The 16868-nt window shown below is 49.0% G+C and overlaps 1 protein-coding gene across 1 annotated transcript; it reads left to right on the forward strand.

The window, feature by feature from the left end:
• Nucleotides 1-316: 316 nt before the first annotated feature.
• On the forward strand, nt 317-15882 carry ELAC2 (elaC ribonuclease Z 2). The gene is made up of 24 exons (XM_084492342.1): nt 317-597; nt 679-729; nt 807-877; nt 1452-1516; nt 2198-2255; nt 2766-2834; nt 3336-3491; nt 3991-4049; nt 4685-4743; nt 4832-4904; nt 7087-7199; nt 7692-7790; nt 7928-8066; nt 8141-8226; nt 9882-9991; nt 10767-10863; nt 11291-11429; nt 12090-12128; nt 12291-12400; nt 12803-12902; nt 12985-13105; nt 13323-13401; nt 14144-14288; nt 14994-15882. Exons 1-24 carry the CDS (start codon nt 332-334, stop codon nt 15234-15236), a joined length of 2547 nt encoding a protein of 848 aa, XP_084348468.1. The 5' UTR covers nt 317-331; the 3' UTR covers nt 15237-15882.
• Nucleotides 15883-16868: the final 986 nt, after the last annotated feature.

The raw sequence follows: 16868 nt of genomic DNA on the forward strand, positions 1-16868 counted from the left end.
GACAGGGCCCGGGTCCGGCCCCCCGCCCGCCCCCACTGGGACGCCCCCGCCCGCGGGGCTCGGCTCGGCCCGGCTCAAGCGGCGGGGGGGCGGCGGGGGGGGGGCGGGGGGGGGCGGGGGGGGCGCGTGGCGTTGCTGGTGGCGCGTCGCAGGGCGCCCGCGAGCACCCGCTGGGCCCCGCCCCTCAGCGCAACCCCAGGCGGGGCGATTCCCATTGGCGAGCCCCCGTCACGTGACAGCGGCCGCTCTCCGGCGAGTCCCTCGGGGCCGCCGTTCCCTTCCCATTGGCTCTCCCTCGTCACGCGGCGGGGGCGGGGGCGGGGCGCGGCGCATGTGGAGGCTGGCGCGGGTGCTGCGGCCCGGCCTGGCGGGGCGGGGGGGTGCGGGCAGGGCCATGGCCGAGGGGCCGGGGCCGGGGCCGGGGCCGGGGGGCGGCTCGCGGCGGCCCCGGGGCGTCCCGCGGCACGTGTGGGCCCGCGAGCGGCGGCGCGGCGCGGGCGCGGCGCTGGGGGGGCCCAGCACGGTGTACGCGCAGGTGGTGGCCGCGGGCGGCCGCGACGCGGGGGCCTCCGTGTTCGTCTTCTCCGAGTTCAACCGGTGAGCGCGGCGCCGGGGCCGGGGGCGGCGCGGGGCGGGGCGGGGGCGCGGCGGCCGGCGCTGACGGCGGCCTCCCCGCAGGTACCTCTTCAACTGCGGCGAGGGCGCGCAGCGGGCCATGCAGGAGCACAGGTGAGCGGCGCGGCGGGTGCGGGGCCGGGCCGGGCCGGGCGGCGCCGGGCCCCGCTGAGCGCCCGCTGTGTCGGCAGGCTGAAGATCTCGCACCTGGACTGCGTCTTCCTCAGCAGGCTGGCGTGGGCCAACGTCGGCGGGCTGCCGGGTGAGCGGCGGGGGGGCTCCGGGGGGGAGGGGGCACGGCTGGGGCCGGCGGCGGCGCCTTCGCCTGCGGCGGGGTCAGAGCGCGGGGCGCCCGCTGGGAGAGGCGCCGCCTGCCCAGCGCACGGGGTTTGCCGGCCCGAGGGGCTGCGGTGAGCAGGCGCTGCCAGCCCAGCCCGGAGACCTTCGCGAGTCGGGCCGATTTATGGTGGAAGGGTTCTGCTCCGTGCTTGTTCTCAAAGGAGGCAGAGGTTAGAGCAGATCGTCTAGGATTTTGTTCACTACGATGCTGGGAATCTCCCAAAAAAAGTAGGAGGCTAAGGGACTCCCCAGGTAACTTGTCTGATGTTATGGCTATCGAGATCCGTGGGTATTTTCAAGATTTGTAGGTATCGTCTGTGTCTGCAGAGATACGTGACTCATTGAAACTTCCACAAGGCTGTGGCAGAATTGAGCTTGGATCCAGGTTCGGGCCTGGTCTTCACAAGATGCCCAGTGCTCCTTGGCAGCAAGAGGGAGCTTTCTGGTACGATCTGTCAGTGGGTCTGTGATAAAGCTGTTTCTCTGCTGTGTTTTAGGTATGATTCTCACATTAAAGGCTATGGGGCTTCAAAGATGTGTTTTCCTAGGGCCACCAAAGCTGGTAAGTAGTGGAAGCTTGCAGAAAGGGGAGAAAAGCCTTCACGTATTGATGCTTACTTTGCAACTGGGAGAGCTGGTGTCAAGGCAGTGAATCATCTTAGAGGTATCGGTGAATCATCTTAGAGGTATAAGGTGCCGGCCTGATTTAGTGCCAGTCTGAAGGCTCTGCTGGGAAGGTTTAAAAAACAAATCTCTTCAGTTACGCTGAAGACAGCATCAGGCTTCTTCTAAAGTTGTCTTGTCAGCTAGTATCCTGGAAAATTTCAGGAACAAAAAAGAGCATCCTTTGTTTTCCTGACTGCTCTTCCTCCCCACGTCCTCTTTTGATAGGAAGCTGGTATCTGATAGCCAGCCAAGCCATGGTATTAAGCTGGTAATGATTGCCTTAAGCAGAAATTTTCCAGTCTTCCTCCTTATTTAATTTCTTCTCAATATTTAGTGGGAGGGAATGGTGATTCAAGGGATGGGAGGAATGGGTCTTCATTTTTCTTTATCTGAACTGGTGATGCCCACTGGAGGTGGGACACCTGCCCAGTGCTTTCTGGCTGGCTGCATGCTGCCAGTTTTCTCTTGAGGGGTGTTGATCCGTTGGCTTCATGAAAGTAAGTTTTAACTTCTGAAAGTGGTACTTGTAGTTTGCACTGCTGAGGGGTGGCCTCCTGACTCGCTGTCTCTTTTCCAGCAAAACTACTTGAAAGCAATTCGGCTCTTTCCTGGACCCCTTAAAAGAATGGATTTGGGTAGGTACATCATGGGAGCGCAGCTAACGTAAGCTTGTAACTTTTTGTTTCAGCTGTAGCTAAAGTTGCATTGAATGTTAACAACTTCAGAATGAAGACTCTAGTTACATCCATTCAAAGATGGTTTTAAATAGTTTTGATCTGATGCAGTGTCCAAACCCATCCCAGGAACTGCTTGGAAGAAAAAAGTGTTTCTAACTCTGGTTCTGGCAGGCAGCTGCCAGTCTGCCAGACTAGCTCATGGAACTCAGGTTTAAAGCAGTGTTAAGGCAGTTTGCTCCCAGGGTCTGCCAGTGAGCTTGTTTACCATGGTGTTAAGGACTGTTAATGTGGTCAGTGGACTTTTAAGATCTTTAATTATTCTTTGATCTTTGCAGTGGGGTGGGGAAAGGAAAGGGAGAGATTCAGCAGGTTTTATTTAACAGAGGAAAATACGCTTTTCTGATATTCTTGTAGAGCATGAATATGTTCTTTTGAACTTCTCAGTGACTGTTTCTGATCTCTTTCTAGCTATGCAGTTGCACACAGAGCTGGAATATAAGGATGAGACGATGACAGTCCACCAAATACCTCTTATAGGTGAGCATGTGATGCTGTAGGCAGACAGGAAAAGCACTTGTTCAGTAATTGTACTTAAGGTGATTCAAATAGCAAGCTTGAGTAAGGAGAGGCTTATGAATTTACATGTCCTCAGCAGAAGGATCTCTTTCAAAGAAAGAAGACATGCTGAGTCAGCCTTTGTTCCTTTTGTTGTGGGTAAAGAATGGCATGTGAAACATGACTGAATCTGGCTTTATTAGCCAGCTGAGTTTTCTTACTACTGAAAGCTACAATACTTAGGGCACAGACATAACTTTGACAGAGTCTAGCTGTTTTGAGAGAACCTGAAGGATTTCAGGTGCTGTCAGATGTTTACGAGGCTGGTGCATGCAAGAGCAAGTCAAACTGGGGGGAGACAGTCAAACTGTCTTCTGGTACAGTTTGAACATGAATGTCATGGAAGAGGAAATACTGTCCATGCTTTTCCTATTTGTCTCATTTGTTTGAGTGATTTGTCTTGTTTTTTTCAATCTGGGACAGGAAAACCACTAGATGCTGAAAGTATGTTTCCTCAGAGTCCGGGATTATCAGCACAAGGTGAAAATTGTCCAAAAGGTGACACAGAGCCTGGATCTCCAAGAGCTGCACATTCAAGCTTGGATGAGGGCAAAGGAAGAGAAAGCCCAAAGGAAACAGGTGAAAACAATGGGAAACTCTTAACTTTCTTGAAATAAAAGCAAATTAAGAACAGTCATATGTCCTCCAAGCTGTTTGTCTTGTGGCAGTGAGGTCTGTAGAGGAATTTAGCTGCAGAATTACAATGAGCAAATTGAGTTCTGGTAATTTGGAACTTGATGCAGAACTATTAAGGCCTAGAAATAGGGCATGATTCCTACCTGGGGTGTGCTTAGACAGTGATTTACTCCTGGCTGGAGTGGGTGCTCCAGCCTTTGCAATATAATTATGAGTGGATATTGGGATTGATAAATTTTCAAACTTGTGTTTTATTTATTTTAATTTTGTACCTGAAGGCTGTGGGTTCTCTGGCCTTAGGTGCTTGGAACACTTTGCTGATAGCTGCAAGTTGGCTGGATGATGTTGCTTCTGTTATTGCTACAGCAAAAAAAAAATCATCTTAGCTTTAAGGGAAGTGGCAGTCATTGAAGATACTTAGTAGTTTTGCTTTCTTTTGCAGGTGATGAACAGAAACGTGCCAGCAGGCATCCTGATCTGGTGATGGCTTTCCTTTGTAAAGTATGCTTGACCATAGAGATCTCGTGATCAATATTTTATCTTGCTAAATATATGTACTTGGCAGTAGTATTTCCATGCAGGGCTTCAAAAAGTATTTGTGGTTCTACTCTGCAAAGGTCAGAGGAGCTATAGTATGAGTAGGAACCAGTGAAAACTTTTTTTCCAGTGGCACTTTGTAAAAAGCAGCCAACTAAGAGTATACAAGTTCCATTCTTGTTTGATGCTTACGTTAGGGAAGTCTGTCCCACTTGCATCACTAAAACAGGAAGGGAGAAGCAGTAAGATGATCCTGGAGAACCAAAAGGTGTGGTGATAGCTTCTGGGGACTAAGTTAGACTGCTGTCTGTGCAACATTGTATAAAACTACTCCACCTTCTTGTCTAGAAGATGATTTGTTAAAAACTCGCTGTTTCGTGTCTCCAGAATGGTGTACATATAGAACACTGGATTTCCCTTGTCTTAACAGTGGGGAAGGCTTTGTTTCTCAGGATCTGGTATTGAAGGGAAAAGGGGGAAAAAATGAAAAAATCCCTTGGCTTCTGGGGAAACAGCTAAACTGGAAGAACATGGATCTTATTTCCAGGCAATGTTTAATGTTTTTTATGTTACCCATAATTTCTGTGGTTGTTTTTCAGATTCATCCAAGGAAGGGAAAATTTCTAGCAGTTAAAGCACAGGAGATGGGGCTGCCAGTGTAAGTACAGGAGCCCAGCCTGTGGGATGGGGCAAGCCCAGGCATATTGATGGTGCCAAGCTAAAAGTTTCGGTGGCCTTGTTTTCAGGGGAACTCCAGCCATTCTGCCCATAATTACAGCTCTTAAAAATGGGGAGAGCATCACTTTCGAAGGCAGGGAGGTAAGACGAATGTGTGTTTTCTGCTATGGTTTAGTGTCGTCCTGGGGCTCCAGTGAGGGCGGGAGGATGGCACAGCATACCCCAGAAAAAGACTGGTTACAAGTGGGCATTGGGGCAATTCCAGTTGTGGGTGGGTTTTGTTTGTCTGGTTTTTAATCCTTGTTGTTAAGGCAAGGATGGGTGATGGTTTTCTGCTTATTCCCTCTCATCTCTGCTCATGTGTTTGTTCTTCTGCTGTTTCTGAGCTTTGAGTGGCTACTTCTGGTGACTGGCCCTTGTTTTCAGCTCCAAGCTGTTGCTGAAAGTGGCTCCTGTGACACTGGGGCTGTCGCAGGGGTGTGATTAGAGAAGTAGCTCTGACACAAGTCCATTTGTGGCTATGGATGTACGCCTGCAATTTGTTAGGGCTTCTGAGCCTCTCCATCGCAAGTCCTCAGAGCCGACTCCTTGAGTGAATGAGTGGAGTTGATCCCTGAATGTTTTAAATTTGGTGTTTGAGTGCTTGTGTAGCTGTTGTTGCCTCCTTACTCTTTTTTCAGCTCTTAGACCACAGATTTTTAGTGGTTCCTGTGTGCAGGGTCTTACTCAGATGTTAGTTTGAAGTGAGAGGCAGAGTTTGCCCTGTCCATGTCATGGGTGATCCGTAAGTGAAGATCCTAACCTAGGGGATAGGACTGACATATCTTTGTCATTAGAATTTTGCAGAGCCTCTTTTCTTTTTGATACTCTTTGTTACTGTCTCCAATGACATCCTGCTAGGAAAGCTGAGAAAGTGTGGGATAGAGGAGTGGACAGTAAGGTGGGTTGAGAACTGGCTGACTGGCCGAGCTCAGAGGGTGGTGATCAGCAGTGCAGAGTCTGGCTGGAGACCTGTGACTAGCGGTGTTCCCCAGGGGTTGGTGCTGGGTCCGGTCTTGTTCAACATCTTCATCGACGACCTTGATGAGGGAATAGTGTCTGCCCTCAGCAAGTACACCGATGACACAAAGCTGGGAGGAGTGGCTGACACGCCAGAAGGCTGTGCTGCCATTCAGCGAGACCTGGACAGGCTGGAGAGATGGGCAGGAAGAAACCAAATGAGGTTTAACAAGAGCAAGTGTAGAGTCCTGCACCTGGGAAGGAACAACCCGAAGTATCAGTACAGGCTGGAGGATGACCTGCTGGAGAGGGGCTCTGAGGACAAGGACCTGGGGGTCCTGATGGATGACAGGGTGACCACAAGCCAGCTGTGTGCCCTCGTTGCCAAGAGGGCCAATGGGATCCTGGCGTGCATTAAAAGGAGCGTGGCCAGCAGGTGAGGGAGGTGATCCTCCCCCTCTACTCTGCCCTGGTCAGGCCTCACCTGGCCTGTGACCAGTTCTGGGCTCCCCGGTACAAGAAAGACAGGGATCTCCTGGAAAGAGTCCAGTGGAGGGCCACAAAGATGATCCGGGGCCTGGAGCATCTTCCCTGTGAGGAAAGGCTGAGAGACCTGGGTCTGTTCAGCCTGGAGAAGACAAGACTGAGAGGATCTCATCGATGTTTGTAAATACCTGAGGTGTGGGAGACAGAGGGATTTGGCCAACCTCTTTTCAGTGGTTTGTGGGGACAGGACAAGGGGTAGTGGCCACAAGATAGAGCACAGGAAGTTCCACACCAACATGCGAAAGAACTTCTTCACAGTGAGGGTGACGGAGCACTGGGACAGGCTGCCCAGGGAGGTTGTGGAGTCTCCTTCTCTGGAGATATTCAAGGCCCATCTGGACGCCTACCTGGGCAACCTGCTCTGAGGAACCTGCTTTGGCAGGGGGGTTGGACCCGATGATCTCTTGAGGTCCCTTCCAACCCCTTCAATTCTGTGATTCTTGAGCAAGCTGTTAATAGCATCTGAATCTGCAGTGGGAACGTAGAAGCTGCTAAAATTCCATTCTTGACATGGCTTATTGCCTGTTCTAAGACCAGAACTAAGATTTCCCGTGACACAGCAAAATGCAAACCTGTGTATTGGGAGGGCAGAATGGGAACAAGAACTGCATTGGCTTGTTTGCCAAATGTGGAGTGAGGCTGCTTAGAGCTGATTCTGTGAGTCTTGACAACCTGCTGGGGCTTGCTGGTAGAACAGCTGCTGAGCCTGATGTGACAGTGTATGAATGGTAGCTTATACAGCTTGACCATGGTGTGGTTTTTGTGTATCTGCTTGCAGCTCTCGCCTGAAGAACTGTGCACCCCTACTGATCCCGGCCCAGTGTTCATTGTACTGGAATGTCCTCACGAGGGCTTTGTGGATGCTGTCTGTGAAAACGAGACCTTCCGAAGGTAGCAGAGCTGGGTGACCTGAGGTGTTTGGGGGAAGATGTCTGTGCAGAACCTGTGGGGTTCTGTAACTGTGACAGGTCTGTCTTACCAGGCCCTTCAGATGAGGAAAATTGCACTGATGTAGTGCTGTGGAGCAGAGCAGATGTTGCTTTCCTGTGCGGTGAGCCTGGATGCTTAGACTACACCAAACATCTCTGTGGGGCTTGTGCAGAGGCACATTAGGCTTCTGAAAGGCTCTGCCTATGTTGTTGCTTCTGGAAGAGGGCAGAGGCCCTGCGTGGAAGAGGGGAGGTATCTGCGAACAACTGGCTTGAGCCCTCAGAAGGGAGCCTTGGGCCCACTGTGGTAGGGAGCATCAAGCTCCTGGGCTGTGCTCTTGAGATCTGTGTCTGCGTTCTTCTGGGGGGTGTACCAAGGCTGGAGTGGTGGGGGATAGCAGGGTGATGAAGGATCAGTGCTCAGCCATCCTTCCTGTATTTGAATGTGCTACAGGTACCAGGAAGGGCTTCCTGAGAACCAGGTGGCCATGGTTATTCACATGACTCCAGAATCAGTGCTTCGGGACAGCCGTTACCAGCAATGGCTGGAAAGGTGCGTGGCTTTCTGACTACTTGGCTTTGTCATTGTTGGGCATTGCCACTGTTGTGTGTGCTTCCCAGAGTAGGATTAGATGCTGGGTATCAGCATCACAGGGCTAAAACTTTGTATATTTTATCGTTGTCTTATAGATTTGGACCTGGAACTCAGCACTTGGTGCTCAATGAAAAGTGCTCTGCAGTGCACAACCCACGTAGCTACAAGATCCAAACCCAGCTGAACCTCATCCACCCAGAGATCTTCCCTCTGCTCACCACCTACCAGAGCAAGGTAGGCAAGGCCCTGCTTGCCTGTGTACCTCTCCCCTGAGTGAAGCATGTGTTTAATGTCACTTCTCTCTGTAGGAAGAAGAGGCTGTATGTAGTGTGCCCATTGTGCGAGGAGAGTGCCTTTTGAAATACCAGTTCAGACCCCAGCAGGAGTGGCAGAGGTCAGTGGGAATCTTTGTGGGTTCCCAGTTTTTGAGTGGTGGCTTGAGGCATGTTTTCAATGTTACTGTATGCTGAAGGAAGACAATATGTAGGTATCATTTGCAGATTCTTGTCCCAGTCCCTGAAAGCCTAAGAAAAGGTATATGAGGACGTGGATGAGTGAACTGCTGAAAACATCACCTGGCCAGTGGTTCTGGAGGATTGTTTTCATCCCTTGCTCTGGTAGCCTCATGTGCCTGCCTCTGTCCTCTGCTTTGATCTTAAGTGCTGCGCACCCAACTGTGGCTCTGCAGAGCAGATGGTGGCAGAGAGAGATTGTTCAGGAAGCCTGGTGAAAAATCTACCATTTGAACACCCAGAAAGCCTGGTATCAGCTGAAAGCTGCAGGTGGTCAAACAGATGCAGATTCTTACATTGTTGCTTGCTTTGTGGATGAATAGGAAAAGCCGTTGAATGAGGCTTTTGAGGGCAGAGGGACATGATACAAGAGAACAGCAGCTGTCTAGACTCGAATTTCTGGTTCTCAGGCAGAATAAGAGTTCCCAGATACAAAGAAGAGCTTAAGTTTCTGTTTTTAAGGTACTTGGAGGCCTGCTGTACTGTATACACTATAATGCAGACTGAGGACACAAGACCCCCCAGCTTCTGACTGGTGCCTGGAGCCCTTTCCATGAGCCAGCACTGTGTCCTTGTGGCCAAGAAGGCTACTGTTATCCTTGGGTACATCAGGAAAAATGTTGCCGGCAGGTTGAGGGAAGTGATCCTTCTTCTCTACTCAGCCTTGTTGAGGCCTCACTTGGAGTACGGCATCTAGTTCAGGGCTCCCCAGTATGAGAGAGACATGGAGGTACTGGAGCTTGTCCAGTGAAGATGGTTAGGAAAATGGAATGTATTTTTTATGAGGAAAGGCTGAGAGAGATAGGCCTGTTTAGTCTGGAGAAGAGAATGCTGAGAGGGGATTTTATCAATGTGTATACGTATCTTAAGGGATGGTGTCAAGACAGCGGAGCCAGGCTCTTTTCAGTGGTGCCCAATCATAGGATGAGAAGCAACGGGCACAAACTGAAACACAGGAAGTTCCATCTGAATATGAGGGGGGGAAAACATCTTTACTGTGAGGGTTACAGAGCACTGGAACAGGTTGCCCAGAGAGGCAGTGGAGTCTCCTGCTCTGGAGATATTTAAAAGCTGCCTGGCTATGATGCTGTGCAACGTGCTCTAGGTGACCCTGCTTTTGAGCAAGGGTGTTGGACTAGTTGATCTCGAGGTCCCTGCCAGCCTCAACCATGCTGTGTGTGATTTTGTGGATTGCTCTTCCAGGAGTTTCCCCGCTTCCCATGCAGGGCTTTGCAGAGCCCTCTAGTGTCTGACAGCCCTCTGGACCTGGACAGTGCAGGGGAACATAGTGCTTTTACATGAGCACCTTCAGTTTGGTGGGATGATTATATTGCTGGGGTGGCTCAGCCTAACCAAGCCTTTCTGGCCCATGCCATACTCATGAATATATGCCATTGCTCAAAATGAAACCTGGAAAGAGCGTTTGACCCTTTGTTGTAAGGCTGTTGTAAGGTACAGTTACTTCCAGAGCAAGGTGCTCTTTTGTTGTTGTTGTTCCATTCCATGCCCCATCCTGATACCTGGCCTGTTCTTTCAGAGATGCGGTGACTGTCTGTGATCATGATGCATTTGTTGCTGAAGCCCTGGATCTCCCTGACTTCCAGGCTCGTGTGAAGGAATGCAAAGAGAGCCTGCCTGCTGTACCAGGTAAGGATCAGCAACTTGTCTTGGCTAAGTGTCATGACAAGTAGGAGGTCTTGATGAACCAGTGCGTTAGAGCCCAGCAGAGCTGTGAATGTTCAGTTTTCCTGCTGCCCGAGAGGTGCTCTAAAGTCCTGCTGGAGCTGTGTAGATTTCAGGCTGAGCCCAAACTCAGATTGTTTCTGTTGAGTTACGCAGTCTTCTGTTTCTGTTGTTCTAAAGCTGCTAGATTTGGGGATTAAGCACTGTTGGGGACAATTCGAGTTGTAGCACTCATGTGTTATTTGTGGTGACTGCTTGCATTGAATGCCGTCATAGCAGTCAAAGTGCAAGCCCATATGTTTGGGAGATGTCCTCCTCTAGAACTAGCTCCTTGTAAGGCATTCTCTGAATTTCAGTTGTACTGGTGGTAGTGAGGCTTTATGGTATGGTACAGCACCACTGACTCACTCCGAATCCTCATCCAGAAAGTTAGGGCACTGTGGAACAGCAGCTAGGTCCCTCTTGAATTAGCAGATCTGTGTTCTCCAGCGAGCAGAGTCTTCCTGTGCCTTCCTTGGTATATGCAGCTATGTGTTCTGCTGTGCTTTCTTGATAGTACCTGCCCTATCTTCCCTTGTAAATTCTGATACATTGAGAAAGCCAGAGGCTGAGCCAGGCAAAGAGGAATGTACTGGGCATATAGACTCTGGAGATGCTGTGCTGTTGATCTGAACCATGTCTGAGTAGGCAGTATGTGGATAACACCTGCTTACAAATTCTTACTGTGTGTCTTCTGCAGAAAAAATGGATGCTTATCCCGAAATTGTATTCTTGGGAACAGGATCAGCAATTCCAATGAAAATCCGAAATGTCAGTTCCACGCTGGTAAATATTAGGTAAATCCTGATTTCACATGTGTTTTGCTCAGGGAGGCTCAGTATCTCAAGGGTGTTGCCCAAGGGCTGTTTTGACAACAGTGTCAATGACACACAAGGCGAGTGCCCCTATGGTGGAGTCTGTAGGACTTCTGTTTCAGGCACCTGTCTCTCTGTAGGTGGGGAAGACTTGAGAGCTACTTGTAAAGACAAGCACTTAATGCCTTCATTCATTTTGCTGCCTGCCGTAAGAGTGTGTTCAGCATCAACACAATACCAGAATGAGTTATGCAGTCTTTCTAGAGCCTCGGCTAGTAGGACTGGAGTAGCAATAGAGGTAGAGCACTGAGAACTCTCTGACCTCCAACCCAAAAGATTCCCCCGCTCTGAATAGGCGCTGGTCAGAACTCATCCAATGACTGCCAAATGTCTTTGCTTGTCTTGCCAGCTCTACCCAATCCATGCTCTTGGACTGTGGGGAAGGAACGTTTGGACAGCTCTGTCGCCACTATGGAGACCAAGTTGACCAAAAGCTGTGTAACATAGCAGCTGTGTTTGTGTCTCACATGCATACCGATCATCATTCGGTAGGTTTAATGCCTTGGAAGGAGAAGGGGCTGTGTGCTGGCCTGCTCTGCTGTGTGGGATTTGGATGTGTGTAGCTGCAGTTAATGTTGTAGGCTGCCCGGCTCCTAAGGGCTGCAGTTTCCCCTCTGTGCTCCCCAGCCACTGCTGCATGTCTGTTTCTAATCCCCTTTTGCTTCCTGTTAGTGGTCCCTGTAGACTTGCCAGGATCATCCAAACACTTTTTTTTTTTTAATCAGTGTCCAACCCAACTTCCTTCAGTGCTTTGCAATAAACTGTCACAGAAGGACCAGTTGGTCTGTTTGAGATTGGGCCTGATGAAGCCAAGCTGTTCATTGGTCTGCTGTCTTCAGTCTGGAAACCAGTCTGGGACTGAGATGCTGGCTGGGGGCTTTCTGCCCTCCACCTTTCTTTTGGGAGCAGACATAGCACTGAGAAAGGCTGAGAGGCACGTGTTCTGTGTGGGCTGCTGGTCATCAGCTTGTGGCATAGGTGGTGATAGTGTTCCAGCAGTTGAGTTAGGTGTAGTTACTGGAAAAACAGTAGTCAGGTATTTCTGACTGTATATTTTCCAAAAACTGCATCTGGATGAGTTGCTGCAGCACTGTTACTACTTATGCACCAGACGTTTATAGCTTTCTGTTGTTTTCTTACCTTTGCAGGGCTTGATGAACATCCTGATGGAGAGGCGGAGAGCTTTTGTAAGTTGTGCTGTTGTTTCACTGCTCCTAAACTTGCTTTGGAGTGAGGGGAAAGGAACTTCCCCTTATTGGTGGAAAAGCACTATCTTTTCCCTAGGCAATTCTTCACTGTGATTTGGTGTATACATAGTACTGATTTTCCTTCTGCCTCTGCTTTTCCAGGCCTCCCTTGGTCAGGCTTTTAGCCCTCTGTTCCTTGTAGCACCAGAACAGATCATGCCTTGGCTATATGAGTACCACAACCACTGTGAAGAAATTCTCAGAGACATCAAGTGAGTGTTCTGTGTGGTATGTGGGGAGATGTCATCGCTTCATTGAAGGCTGCTCTGACTCCTTCCACTGTGTAGGATTGTGATGCGTGACTTGCAAAGGAGAGGGTAGGGTTTGTTATTCTGTTGTGCTACTTAAGAGACTTGCATGCAGATTAGGAAAGGGGAGTTGGACAAGTGTAAAAGGATTCCTGAAAGGGAGGGAATTTAGCAGTGGGGAAGAAGTGTTTGAACAAGTTACTGGGGTGCTGGATAGTGAAAGCAAAGGCAAGAACACATAAGTGAACTGAAGTATTTTGTTTGTAAGGCACTGAAGACAACTTCTGTGAGAAATAGGCTGCTCAAAGATGAGATCAGGTTTTCTTTGTACCTGTCCTTAGTTCTCTTTTTTCCCCTCCCTCACAGAATGGTTACTTCCCAGTCTCTTGTGAAAGGCTGTGAGAACATCAAACCTAAAGTCAAAGGGTTCGTCAGCTCTTTGTTAGAGATCTATGACTTGGCTGAGGTAAGCTCATGACCTGACAAGGCCAGGTGCTACAACAAGGGGCAAGAGGGGACCTGAGGTGTAATGCTTGTTTCTTGTTCAGTTTCAGACTTGTGAAGTCCAGCACTGTAAAAATGCTTTTGCATGTTCGATGATTCACAAATCTGGCTGGAAAATAGTCTATTCTGGTGACACAATGCCCTGCATGGCCTTAGTAAAAATGGGTAGGTGACAAAAACCCTCTGAAGAATTTATTTGATTAAGGCCTTGAACTTAGTAACCGAAGTGCCGAAGTGGGCACCCCCAGCCCTTAGTGCTGTGCCTGCAACCGAGTGAAGGGCTAAGGGGTGTGGGGGTGGAAGATGAGACTTCACAGGCTTATTTAGGCAATGGAACTAGTTTGTGTTCAGCTGAAGATTGAATGTACAATTATTTACACAGGGAAAAATGCTACTCTGCTGATCCATGAAGCAACACTGGAAGATGGCATGGAAAAAGAAGCTATAGAGAAAACACACAGGTGGGGTGTGTTCTGCAGTCTTAGCACTGTGAGGAAGGTAAAAGCATTTAGCTGGGCACAGACCTCGGATCTGATGGTGAAGGGCCCAAGGCTGTGGTGTGTGCAGAGCTCTTCAGCACTAAGACTGGCGTGTTGCTAGCTGTAGCAGTTGTACTCTCACAGCTTTCCTGAACATTCCCAAAGAGAAATCAGGAAAGCTTTTAAGTGGACAGTAATAACTCTAGAAATAGACTGGCCCAAAGGAAAGGCTCTCTGCTTGATTGCATTTGAGGACTAAGCTCAGCAGGTCAAAAGGTTACCTACCCCTGTCAACTAGCTGCACAATTCAAACGGCTTTTCAGTTAGTGGTGCGAGTGCTGCCCCTAGCAGAAGTGGGGAGCCTTGAGAGCAGCTTTTTGTACGTAAGCTGAACTTGCTGCCACCCCAGTGATGAGAGTTTGTCCCCAGTTTGTAAATCACTTAACAATTAAGCTTCAAGTTAATTTGTGTCTTTCCTGCACTCTTGAGTCATTTGCAAGTGGGAGACTTGTCACCTGTGCAAGTTGTCAGAGGAAAAGGTGCCTGGGCTTGTGTGCAAGAGCAGGACACCTTGTGCCCAGCAGGTGTTATATCTAGTGCTTGCTGTTGGTGAGATGTGACCTTAGATGCAAGACACAGCCTGCTGCGGCCTGTTGGAGAGGCAGCATTAGCCAGCCCGTGTGTCACAGATGTGCATGGTGCCATGTTTCTGTTCCTTTTGCAGCACAACCTCCCAAGCAATTCAGACTGGGATGAAGATGAATGCAGAGTTCATCATGCTCAATCACTTCAGCCAGAGGTATGCCAAGATCCCACTGTTCAGTGAAGACTTCAGTGAGAAGGTTGGAATTGCATTTGATCATATGAGGGTAAGTTGACAGCTTTGATCCATACTGCGGGAAAGGTTTCAGTGCTACTTGGAGCTGGCTGCTCATGAATTAAATTATCCATTTCTACTGATGTATTAACACACTATATCCTTTTGAGAGCAGTTTCCTGTGAAACAGCTCCTTTTACAGCTGTCAGGAGGTGTCCCTGACATGGGAGAGAATGGGTGGCACACAGTGAGCAGTTTCACTTCAAGACAGGTGCTAATGGCTCTTGTCCATTCTTAACATTCTAGATATTTGCCTCATGTCACCTTTATTCTGTTTGCTACTGCCAGCTGAAAAGGTATTTTCACTTCGAGTCCTGCTGCCTTCATAGTTCATGTGCTGTCTTAATGACTTTCTGCAAAAGACATCCGGGAACCTAAACCTTGTAGAGCTGCTTTTTGTACAACTGCATTCAGTACAGTGAAAATAGCTCACTAGCCAGTTAAAGCTGTACTATGTGCACATCCTTTCCTGTGAGGAAAATATAAGTAACTTGGTATGTGGGATTGGTGGCCCGGCTGTTGCAGGGTTGAAAATGATCACCTGCCTGCCTAGTGTACATGCAACTGAAGACCTTCAAGTGTTGGGTGCTGTACAGAGGAAGGGGCAATGTCCTGCCAGCTGAACAGGCAAAAGGGGCGGGGAGGAAAGCAAAAAAGCAATTCTCAAACAGTTGCTCCTGTGCCCAATTTATTTCAGGTACGTTTTGGTGACTTTCCAACTATCCCAAAGCTGATCCCACCTCTGAAGGCTTTGTTTGCAGATGACATAGTAGAAATGGAGGAGCGGAAGGAAAAACGGGAGCAGCGCCTTCTGAAGGAGGCTGCGATAGTCTTGGACAAACTGGCTGGTGGTGAGAATGAGGAAACACAATGCCAGAAACGGAAACAAGCCAAGAGCCCTCAGGAAGTATCAAACAAGAAGCTTAAAACAGTGAACTGAAAGAAAACAGGTTGAGAATTCTCTGCTCTGTAAGGGGCACTCTGTCCTCTGCAGGCCTCTGAAGTTTGCGGTGCCGAGGACTGCCTGCAGATACAACAGGAAAAGGGTCGGGCCTCAGCGTCTGGGTGTGCTCAGTGGATCTCCATGGGCTGAAGCTACCAAGCATGCTGTAAGCAGCTGGGAGTCCTTGTGGCAACAGTATCTATCCATGCTGCTCCTGTTCCTGGGTCTCAGCAGTCCACGCCAAGTCTTTCAGTCAAGAGTTCTGTCCAAACTATTTTATTTTTTGGTTTTATACTAGAAACTATTGGTAATGTAGCAGCAGCAGTTACAATCTGGGGAGCTTCAAAAGGTCAGGTCTGAGAAGACCACAAAGGGCTGTGGGTTCTGCAGAATAAGGTGGGCAGGTCTCTGGATATATGAGTAATGTAACTAGATATCAGGACCTAGTCTGTAGGAGGAAATTTCACAGTAAAATGGGACCCGATTAATTGCTTTTAGAGATGTAGGTTGATTTAAGGATCTGAATGCTGCTGAGTTCCCATTTCAGTTTGGTTTTCTTGGTTGATTTCTGCCCCCTCCCCCCCCATCAGAATGGTTTGCTAAAACCTTTATTTACAGTCTGAATAAACCATTCACTATCATACATTTGTGTGTGTTTTGCTTGGATTCATGAGGATTTGGTGAGAGCTATGAACTACCTGACTTGTTCTAGAGAATGACCTTATTTCAGTGTTGCTGCATTACAGCTTAAGTGTAAAGACAGATACCACCCTGCTGAGCCTTGTGCCAGCTGTGGTTGTGTTTTTGTGTTAGAAAAATCATGCCTGCTTCTTTTACCCTATATTGAAGAGCTTTGTTCCTCACAGTTTAAGGGGGTAGTGCTTGGGGGCAGCTTTTGAATCCAGTACTGGATGTAGGGGACAGGAAAACTGGCAAAGGAAGCTGACATAGGACAGGTCTGTGGTTAAGAGGGGGGTACTTTTGAGGCTTTCTCTGGGTCAGACTTCCTCCTGCTGCTCTAATTACATGCCGTGGAGGAGGCGGGGAGCAGCATTCGCAGCTTTTTCAACAAGTGAATCTGTAGAAGGAACTTGAAGGCTCCAGGCCCCCAAGTGCTCAGCAAATGATAATAGCACACAAAAAAGACTTATGACTTCATTTGAAGGCAGTAGGAAATACACAGACAGCAATGCATCTACTGTGGATTAGCTGTGCTTTAACATTACGCTTGTCTAAGGAGGAAACATAGTAATTGATGCAGCTGGGTACTACAAAAAGTTCCTGCTTGGCTGTGAAGAACAGCAGTGAGCTGGGATCAGTGATGAGCAAGGACTGAGCAACCACTTGTTACTGCACAGGTGTGAATAGGATCACTGTTGGTTGCCTGGATCTTGTGCTTCACGCAGAAGTAGCACAGAGCCTTTTGTGAAGCCAGGGATAGAAGAATGGGGGCTTGCTTAATCACATTAATGATTTCTAAATAAAACAATTGTTATTATTAAAGCCAGGAATGGAAGAATGGGAGCTTGCTTAATTGCATTAAAAATAGATGTTGCTGAGTGTCTCTGCTTACTACTGTGAAAATTGACTGAAACAAGGAGTCTCAGGGCCCCCCTCACAGAGGATGTT

Source organism: Aythya ferina, assembly GCF_964211825.1.
Source record: "Aythya ferina genome assembly, chromosome: 18".
Taxonomy (NCBI): domain Eukaryota; kingdom Metazoa; phylum Chordata; class Aves; order Anseriformes; family Anatidae; genus Aythya; species Aythya ferina.